At 39.7% G+C, this 10,626-nt stretch overlaps 1 protein-coding gene across 1 annotated transcript; it reads left to right on the top strand.

Annotated features, from left to right (window-relative positions):
• On the top strand, positions 3,560-9,423 carry LOC109726069 (DNA polymerase-like). The gene is made up of 3 exons (XM_020255499.1): positions 3,560-3,572; positions 4,654-4,656; positions 6,596-9,423. The coding sequence occupies exon 3, from the start codon at positions 7,660-7,662 to the stop codon at positions 9,421-9,423; it is 1,764 nt and encodes a 587-aa protein (XP_020111088.1). The 5' UTR covers positions 3,560-3,572; positions 4,654-4,656; positions 6,596-7,659.

Below are 10,626 nucleotides of genomic sequence, written 5' to 3' on the forward strand. Positions count from 1 at the left end.
AAATTGCCAAATATTAGCATTAATAAAAAGTAAGAAAGCCAGGAGAGGAACATAAAGCCTACTCTGAATCCTTTGTTGAGGGGAGGTTGTATGTTAATTCAAGAAAAGCTTCTCTTTCTTTTTGGCAGAGGAAGGACTTAGTGTCCAAGCAGGCCGGTCTTCCTGAATGGCGAGAAGAAAAGAAGCTATTTTTGGCGCTGGGGCAGAGACGCTTGCTTTTCCTTCTTTCTTTTCTTTCTTTTTAGAAATGCTCTAACGCGGGAAACTTATTTCTGTTTTTGCTTTTGAATTGAGATTCTTGAGATTGGCATTGACTCGGTCTTCTTTGAGCTAAGAGTCATTACTATATTATGATTTCTTGCTAGCAAGAATAGAAGTGAAAGGAATAGAAAGAGGAGATCTCATTGAATCAGCTCGTGTGATAAGATCCCATGCAGTTAACTCGAAAGGAAATGGAAATGAGTGACTCTCGGGTGAACCAATTGCTTCAAGATAGGATTTGCTTAGCTTTCTTTCTTCCTGTCCTTTCCGGACTCTGTCGATGGTATGCTTTGGATGGCTTCTTGGTATGCTGTGTATGGTAGGCTTTCTCATCTGCCGGGAATGGTATGCTTTCTTATAGTAAATAGGTTTGTTCAAGGACAAGGACCGAAGCGAATCTTTTTCTTGAGAAATAGCGATATTTCAATAAGAAAGATTCAAAGGGCTTAGATTCGCAGGGCGCTAAGCTTATGATTTTTTCTCACAAAAGACAGGCACTCATATACATCACTTTGCACTTTTTAGCTTCCCCACAGTGTGGGAATGGTCTGGTCTTCTACTATACGTCCTTGCATTCCTGAACACGGACCACTTGCATCTCATCTGAGATTTTGTCTTTGTTCAAAAGAGACCTGCCAAACCTGTTGCTATGTCAGTACAAGCAGAACCAGCAGCCCCCATGAACAGCTTTATGGAGACGGCTCTCAAATCTTCTCTTTGTTTTTTCCTCCTTCTTCACAAGAGAGTCCGTCCTGTCATTAGCCCCATGAAGAGCTAAAATGGCTATGGATTTTTTTCCAGACTTTTATTAGCCGAACAAAAGAGGAAGACAGATTAGTCAGAGAAAGAGCTCCTCTGGTAAATTAGACCGTAGAGAACGAACGGCCTTCGGGTTCGGATCACGTAAATTTTACTAGGCTTTTAGAATGAAAAAGAAAGAGCACAGCTATTTTTGCCAGACAAGACTAGTCTTTTTTTCCGGTCAGCCAGCTAAACAAACAGGAAAGAGAAAGAGCAGAACAGAAAGAGTTCCAACGCGGTGAACTAAGTTAAATAAAGAGGTTTTCTTTCTGGACAGAACAGAGTATAGTAGCAAGACAAGAATACATCCATAGGAAAGTTTTGGAAGACTCAGGCGGCTATTAAGACAGCTTTTATTGGTACGCTCCCGAAGCCCCCTACCCTAAGACTCGATAGGCAAGTTCGGGTTCTGTTTCCACAAAGCCATTTACAGATGCCGAACTCATTACTCTGTTCACTTAATGAATGAACCGGGAGCGGTACCGACCATGGACTTCCTCCTTTAACTAGGAACTAATGGTAAGGTTGGGATCTCACTCCAACTTCCGCATTACTTCTTTAACATTGTAGGGGGGACCCGGAAATTCCTATCCTAGAGCTAACCCATGGATAGCCCCCCGTCATCCTTCTGTGAATAGCCCACAGGTAGTCGATGTATGTCTTAGTGCCCGTCTCTGGTCCTATCTCGCACTGAGAAGGGAAGTGGCGAAGGGAAAGACATAGTATTCTTTAGGGAACGACCCTAAGCCAAGTGGTATCGCGATTTAGCTGTTTTCGAAAGGGAAGATAGTCTTTGATCCGAAGCAGTTCTTGCTCAAGTTGACTTCTTCAGTGGCAAGAGCTTATGCCGAAAAGATAAAGTCAGAAGGTAAAGTAAAGAGTTTGCAGTCGACACGTTCAAGCTAGGCGAACTCCAGCCTTATTTATTCTTCTACCGTTAACGCCACGGAAAGCATTCCAATTGCAGCTTTTTCTGTAACAGCTTCTTCTTTCTCAGATCCGGAATCGCCTAGAAAGCTTGTTTTTTGGAGGAGACTGGACTGGACCTGCCTTCTTTCACATGAAGGTTGTTGGATGATGTGGTCTTTTTGTTGGCATGGTGATGGTGGCATGGATCTCCTTTTCGGATATGTTGAATATCTATCTCTTCTAGGGTTAGCTCTCCGTTAAGCGACTAAGGTAGTGCTCACTATCTTCGCAAGATACGAGCAGGGAACCATTGAGCATAGCCGGTCTGCTGTCGCAGCTTTCATTCCTTTGGTGGCCTAAAAGAAATACCGACTTGGATCAATGATCTTAGCTGTCCCGCACCCGGCCTTCTTTCTTTCCTTTCCCTCCTGGCTAGCTTTCCAATCGCAGGCTTACTTGCTTTCCTTTACTTAACTTCCCAATTGACAAGAAGGGGAACCGAAGCTAGGCACGAAAGCGGAAGGGAAAGAGTGGAGTTCTTGTCAGTGACAAATTTTCGTTGGCCATAATTCTTCGCTATAACCCATGTTTCATCACATGAACGAGAGATTCTTCATTGGAGTGCCTATCGCTCGCTATATGGAAGACTTTCTCTAAACAACCCCCCTCCGAGTTGACTTTACTGGAGTAGCTCCTGGACTTGCTTTGTTGACTGGACTAGCCATTGGAGGGAAAGAAATGCATCTTTTCTTTACATGCTAAGGTCTTACCCTTTCCTTTTTATTGGATAGGAAATGAAAGGATAGGAAAGAATAGTTTGCAGTCGAGTTTTTCCTTGCAGCCAGTGTGGGCCGGCCATCGAGTTCCATTGGAAAGGTAAGCCCATCCAATTCTATGGTTGTTTCAGTTGGACTTTCTTTTTCTTTCGATTTCGATGTAGGTCCAGCCGAGTTTCCTGCCAGCGAGTTAAGTTCTATTAAATAGTAAGTTCAAGCAAAGTTAAGAGAGTTATCCTTCTGTTGAAAGCAAGTTATAGGGCAATCCATCTTGTCAGCCTGTGATAACACCTGTGAGATATGTATTGACAGTTCAAAAAGATCCGGTTGGAGTTGTCTTTCCTGGGGTCAGAACCCTTTATTTAGCTTTAGCTATTGAGTATTGAGTTCCCTTTCCCCTGGTCACTCCCTTTGAGCTGGGTATATTAGACAAGAGGTAAAAAGCGCTTAGCCCTCGTCAGAGGTACGGAGTTACTCTTCTTAATAGAAGAGGGACTAGGTTCCATCTCGAAAATAGGTTTGTTGTATTTTTATCCCAGGTCTCTTTCCTTCCAGCCAAAAAGCCAGCTGGAGTCATAAGAAAATCTCCTGCATTTCGAGTGCTAAACCATTTTAGGCGGTATTACTGAAGCCCTGCTAAACTGAAACCAGTTATCCTTCCCCCCTTTCTAAAGAGAGAATCCCTTTAGGAATTGAATGCCTTCCTAAGCCCTTCCATTTCAATTCCTTTCATTTTCCTTCTCGTTACCAGTGCGCTAATCCCTTGCTTGTGTAATCTAATCTCTTTGTTCAGGACTCTTCCCTTATTTGAAGTTCTCTTCCGATGTCGGTCCAGTGGCAGTTGCCAGTCATATAGTTGGAGTCCTTCTTCCTGCGAGACAATTTCAAAGCAAAGGCCAATTGAAGTGCTTCTGTCTTCTAGGCATTCTCATTCCATTCTCTTCGTTCTCTCCCCCTGCCGAGCTTGTTGGAGTGCCATTGCCAAGATCTAGTGTAATTCCTTTTCCCCTGGAGCCTGCCCCAGTCCCACTAGTGCTAGTATAAATAGGAACATCTTTCTTGCTTAGGATATTGATTCCCTGTAGTGTAAAAGTATTTGGCATAAAGAGCCCTCAATAACTGGCTTGTCCTGGACGCAATAACTGAGGATATAGGGAGTTATCAACTCCCGGGCCTTCCACTAAGAGTGTTGCAAATTCCCTTTCTTATCCTTTCTAGTTGAAGCCTTTCCTGCCTATGGTATGGGAGTGCCTTCTTTTTTTCTTTGTTCTTTCGTGCTAAGCCTAATCTAAATGCTTCCATGTCGATATCCTCCAGCCGAGGGATGACAGAAAGAAAAGCAAAAAACTAAACCGGGATTGACTGACTTCTATTTAGTCGATGGTTGCTGTTTCCATGTGAGAGATTTCTCCTTTGGATTACGCATATTGGGATCCCCCCTTCCTTCTCTAGAATCAATGTTTCCATTTATTCTTAAGCCGATCCAATTGCAGTCTTAAGGCCAGTTGCCCACCATGTCCATGTCGGTTCAGGCGAGTTTGCTTCCATTCACCTTCGGTTCGGCATTCTTATCCTACTGTAGCTGCTACAATTCAATTGCTTTAGCGCGAGCAGCAGTTAGAAAGTGAGTGTGGAACTTGAGTCTTTTCTTTTATGTTAGGCCTCCATCCCAATTCAAATGGTATCCTTGCTAGTAAGACTTGAAATACCAGCCTTAGGGAGTGGGATAGATTCAATTCACTATTCATATGCCTCTCGAAATATCCATTCTTAATGGACATCTTCAATGAGAAGGAATTGGCCGCCTTTAAGGTCAGTTTCATTTCATTTTTTGGTCTTTCATAAGAAAAAGTAGCTTCACATTCATGCCCAGAGTAGGCAGCTATTGAATCAGATATTCTCCTAGCTGGTCTTTCTGGTCTTGTTTTTTTGGTGTGATCGTCTCCAGTGCTTGATGCAATTGCAATAGAATCTGCTCTCGTAACCGCTCTTTCCTGTTGATGCGACGGTAACTCGAGATAGAATATCTTAATATAATAAAGCTCTTTGCCTAGTTTCGGATCGTAAAAGCACTCCTTCCGACTTGAATCATCTAGAAAGTCTACTTCTCTTTATCAACTTCGAATATCGAGATCTTGATAGAAGATCTACAATCATTAGCTTTTCAATCAAAGAATTAGTTCTGGTTCACTTTCTTTCTGAAAAAGGAATTGTCGGTTCGGCGCCCAAAGGAGCTTGTTCAAACCTTCCTATCCCCCTTTTGCCTAAATTCAAATCCTTGAAAGAAAATGAAGCAAGACAGAATTCCTACATTAGGATAGAGAGAATGAGTTTCACTATAATCACTCCTAGTGGAAGTAGGCAGAGGAGCAGTCTCGGATGCGAAACGAAAGACCTAGCTCTCTCTTTTCTTTAGTCTTTAGTGAGTGGGGAGAGCTAAGCGAGTTATACCAGTCAATGACTAGAAAGCAGAAGAATAAGAGAAGAAAGTGGCTGAGCCATTGCACTCTTTTAAGGTGCATCGAGAACGAACTCTTACTTTGACTTTTGCTTACAAGACAAAAGACGCTCTTAACAGGATTCAGTAACTGTTAAAGAATCTAATCTTAGCTCATAAGCATGCCTCTATATTATGCCTGAGTCCATTCTGAATCCCTCTAGAAAGCAGATTGAAGAGTAGCTTTGAACCGGCAAATAGATAGATTCTTTCCTTAGGAATAGCAAATCCTACTTCTTAGAAAAAGAAGGTCAGCTAACCCTTTTCCTGGCGCTATCGCATTAGTTATTCAATAGAGTGAATCAGCTATGTTCTATCTACGCAATTATGAAAGAATCTTTACCCTGCCACAAATGCAGGAAATTGGGATGGCCGATCGAGCCGGGCCTATCAAATTGAGATACATTTCGAGTACTAAAGGTTGGAGTGCTTCGATAAGAAGGCCCATCTAATTGGAGTCTTAGGCGAATCCCTTGCCTTGCATTGAGTGCTAGTGCTAATAGAATCCTTTTCTTCAATTGGGAATGCCTTCTTTCTGCCTTGTTTCGAGTTCTCTTTTTCTTTTATTTTTTGCCAGCAGTAGAACAGCTAGGGAGGTAAGAAAGAGTTTCACCATCCACTGAAAGGAAATCCACTAAGTAACTAGCAGGCAAGGTCAAGGGGAAAGCTAGTGTAGGATTGATTTCTAGTCCTAAAGGCATCCTAGTTTGATGTAGGTAAGTCTATCCCCCTATAAACAATTGGAGTCCCTTTTGGAAACTAGCAATTCATACTGTGATCAAACAAGGAAAAGAAAGAATTACTGTACCATGGAACAACCGAAAGTTCGATCGGAGTTTACGCTGTTTGTTAAGGTGATTCCGCTGTACAGAGATTGATTCAACAGGGATTTTATACTCAATGAAAAGGATGTTCCGGAACTGCTAAAGGAAGAGTGGAGTCGCTGACTCTCGGCACCGACGTAACGAAAGGAATCAAGATACCACCTTCCAGAAAGTCTACTTGGAAGACGATAGTATCTTTGGCTTCTCTCTGTCTTCATCTCTGTCTGAACTCATAGGGAAAAGAAAGAGAACAGACAAAATCTGAGTAGAAATATTTTCAATTAATAAAAGTTTCAAGAAGTTTTATTCAAAATACACCTACACTTTAGGGCTATCTTTAGAGGAAAAAAAGAGGTCTACTGTTAAGGGTAAGTATATAAAATAGTATACTGTTATGGGTAAGTATTGTTATCTAAAGAAGCAATACTAATACACCTACACACGCTGGCACTCTTTAGAGGAAAAATAAAAGAATAAGGAAACCACAACTTCCTAATTCTCCAACTTATATCTCAAATAAGAATAAGGAAACCACAACTTCCTAATTCGCCCACATTGAATCCTCTAGAAATTAAACCTAACAGAGTACGACCTAAAGACTATAATGAGGAGGACGAACCCAAAATACTAAGGATAAAAACTCACACCATGATCATTAAATTGACGAAAGATTCTATGATAAGGAATCTTATTTGGATGCGGTCATATGACAATCGTAAGATATCATATGATATTAATAACAGTTTTAAGACAATTCAAAATAGTTTCAAGAAGTTTTATTCGTCTATCAACTATTATTCTTATTGGGATCGGTTACTAAATGGTATTGATAGTGTTATAAGCAAGAATTGTTATCCAGGAAATATATATGCTTCTACAAGTTTTATTGAACCATACCCCCGCATTAATGAATTTGAAATTCTAATATTAGCCTTTATACAATTGCTAGAGCAGTATGCCTACAATATTGATTCAAAGTATGTGAAATTTACCATGGGATATAAAATGTGTTTACCTACAGTTTCAGAGGTGTCTTTTATATTGGGCAAGGCTATTCCTTTGTGTGATCTAAATGGTAATAGACTTCCTAAAAAAAAGATCTATGATAAAATTGAAGAACTAGTGAGGTTATACGGTGAAAAATATGAGGATGCAGTGATAAAAGGGATCTTCATTAATATCTATTATGAATCAAACGAATCCATTAAATCATTAGACTTTCCTAATATACCAGCTTCTGATATGGTTGAAAGGATTATCAATGTTATGGATACTAATATAATAAGTTGTTGTAATCTACCGGAAGTCAAATCACTTCGGTATAAGCAGAGTCGTATTCCCTCTAAGATAAGCGCACTCAAAGGTAATAATCAATTAGAAAGTCGTCCTTTCATTGTAGCCGATATAGAGACAATATTGGTAAATAATGTTCATGTTCCTTATGCGATTGGTTACTTAGTGGTTATGCCCGGTGATGATCTGACTTCCAAGAGGATTGAAACCTTATTCAGTGAAAATTACATAACTTTCTATCTTGACTTTGCAGAAAGGAGTAAAAAAATGTTATTTCACAAAATTGGAAAAATGTGTGATGAAAAATAAGAGACTTCGAACAGTTTATTTCCACAATTTTTCCCGATTTGATGGAATTTTAATTCTTAGGTATTATGCTGAGCGTGGTAAAAAGTATAAAATCAAACCCTTGGTGAGGAATCATAAACTTTACGAGCTGAAAGTCTATATTAACGATAAATTCTTATTACGTTTTAGAGATTCTTGCACATTGCTGCCTAGCTCTCTTGCATCATTGGGAAGGACATTATGCCCTGAATTAGGTCCCAAAGGTTCTATCCCGCATGAGGATTTGGATGTGTCTGATCTTCGGGCTAAGAGTGAGGATTTGATAAACTATCTTCGACAAGATATCCTTATCTTAGGTGGTGTGATGTTGAAGGCTCAAGAAATTAATTGGTCTAAGTATCAGATTGATATTGAGGGTGTGATGACAGTGTCAGCGCTATCCCTGAAAATCTTTCGTAAGAAATATTTTGATGATAATATCTTTCATATAAATATACCAACTCAGAACCAAGACACTTTTATTAGGCGAGGCTATTATGGGGGTCATGTGGATGTATATAAACCCTATGGTGAGAATCTTTACTACTACGATGTTAACTCTTTATATCCTTATATTATGAAATCCTATCCGATGCCTTGTGGCGTACCTGTCTGGCATAATAATTTGGAATGCCAGGATTTAGATAACTTGTTTGGATTTATTGAGGCCTATGTTGTATGTCCTGCTAGTATATCACATCCATTCTTGCCATATAAGGATAAATTTGGTACTTTAATCTTTCCTACAGGTAAATTCATTGGAATCTTTTATAGTGAAGAGTTGAAGTTCGCACGTGATTTAGGTTACCATATAATTCCTCTTAGGGGGTATTTGTTTGAGGCGATGTCAAGTCCTTTCGAAGGGATCATTTCTGACCTCTATGAAAGCAGACTCGAAGCTAAGAAAAGAGGTGATGAGCCTATGACATTTATTTATAAGATTTTAATGAATTCGCTCTATGGTAGATTTGGTATGAATCCTGAAAGTACAGTAACCGAGATCTGCAATCAAAAAAGATACGAGGAATTGATGAAGATGGATAATTTTCAATCAGCTGAAATGCTTACTGAAAATTACTATATTGTCAATTACATTACCAATAGTAGCTTTGCAGAAGACGATAACTGGAAAGCTCCTAAGATGTCGGCGGTTCAATTAGCAGCTGCTGTAACTGCTTGTGCTCGTATTCATATGTATCCATACATTTCCAGACCTGACTGTTATTATACTGATACTGACTCAGTAGTTCTAGGATGTCCTCTTTCTGACGATTTAATCTCATCCATGGAAATGGGGAAGTTTAAACTCGAATACTTTGTCAAGAAAGGAATCTTTTTAGCACCAAAAAGTTATATGTTAGAAACAGTTGACGAACAACATGTTATTAGACACAAGGGCCCTGCTAAAGATTTAGTAACATCTGAATGGTTTAAAAAGCAATTAGCTGATCCATCTCTAACGGAGCTGATCCCCACTCATGTAAATTTCAGAATAGATTGGAAAAAATTCCAGATTGGAAAAAAAGATATTCTCATCAAACTAGGACTACCACAGAGTACGAAAAGAGAGAATGTCTATGATTCAGAAAATGTTTGGATAGAAACACGACCTATAAATGTAATTGACCTAGGAAGTAAAGATGCTACTACTATATTGAAATATGAGCTATTGAGGTTATCAGTCAGTCAGTCCACTACTGAGGGTCAAAAGACCCCTACTGAAGCCCTGTACTGAAGGTAAAAATACCCTACTGAAGGTCAAAAGGCCACTACGGTTCAACCTACTCTCTACAATACCAAGGACCACGACAATAGTATTCCCAAACCTGATGAATAAAAGCAAGAAATGAGAAGGCCCTACCCGGCTCAACCGGTCCATTTAACACCCTAATAACTTCAGTTCACCCGTCAAGAAATGAAGAAAATGAGAAGGGTCCATTTTAACACCAAGAATAAAATAAAGAGATATATTTATTCTCTTTTAACACCTTAATATCTTCTAAGACACGATCTTCTAAGATAACCAGACACACCCAAATCAAAAGCACTAATCATAGACCCGATTTCAAATTACATATCAATTATACTAAACCATTGTAGGTGCCCTTCTATATTGATATATAGTTTGCCCCGCCAAGGTCTAAGAACTCTTCCACCCCTGTGGGGACTTTAGCAGTCAATCCTCTAACAGCAAGATTTTATTCAATTTGGGTCTTATCAGTAAATCCCATAATAGCGTCAGGCACCTACCCGTTTAATCCAGACTTGTTTATCGACGATGTAATCAACATATTCGAAATACAAATCCATCAATACAAAATATAGTAAACCTATACCCCTAGTTGTAAAGTAGTAAAAACTTTGTGGTAAACCGTTTGCAAATATCGATAGAACGAAAAATAAACAAAGAACCACATCCTGGTTTAATTATCGCTAAACTTGACTTCAAGAAACCGTACCCTTCGGCATCTGATATAGACTTTTTATCTATTGCTACCATGGGGCTATTGGAAGAGTTTGCTTACCCGGCTCTAGATGGTTACGGTAAGTTTAAGGTATCCTATACCATAAGGATCTCTTATGGAGAGGTATCATTCACGGCTAACTAAGCATTCGTTCGGAGTTGACAAGGGAGAGGGCGTACTTTCCTATATTATGTTATGATGAATAGGCTGGCTGCACTCCCTTTGAGGTAAGAACAGTTCCTTTTGATTCAATTGCAAGAAAACAACCTATTTTTTGAGTTTTATACGGCCAAACAGTCTATTTATACGGATTCCTAAAAAATGAAAAACCTAATAAAGATATGACAGAAGCATCACTCTGTCTGTTGGATGCCCTTCTTCCTGGCAAGATCAGATCAAGAATAGCCTTTGGCTAGGAAAGCACAGTCAGACTAGTGCCACGCCCAAAGCACCAAGGCTGCTTATTCCGCTAA

Source organism: Ananas comosus, linkage group 20 (genome assembly GCF_001540865.1).
Source record: "Ananas comosus cultivar F153 linkage group 20, ASM154086v1, whole genome shotgun sequence".
Taxonomy (NCBI): Eukaryota; Viridiplantae; Streptophyta; class Magnoliopsida; order Poales; family Bromeliaceae; genus Ananas; species Ananas comosus.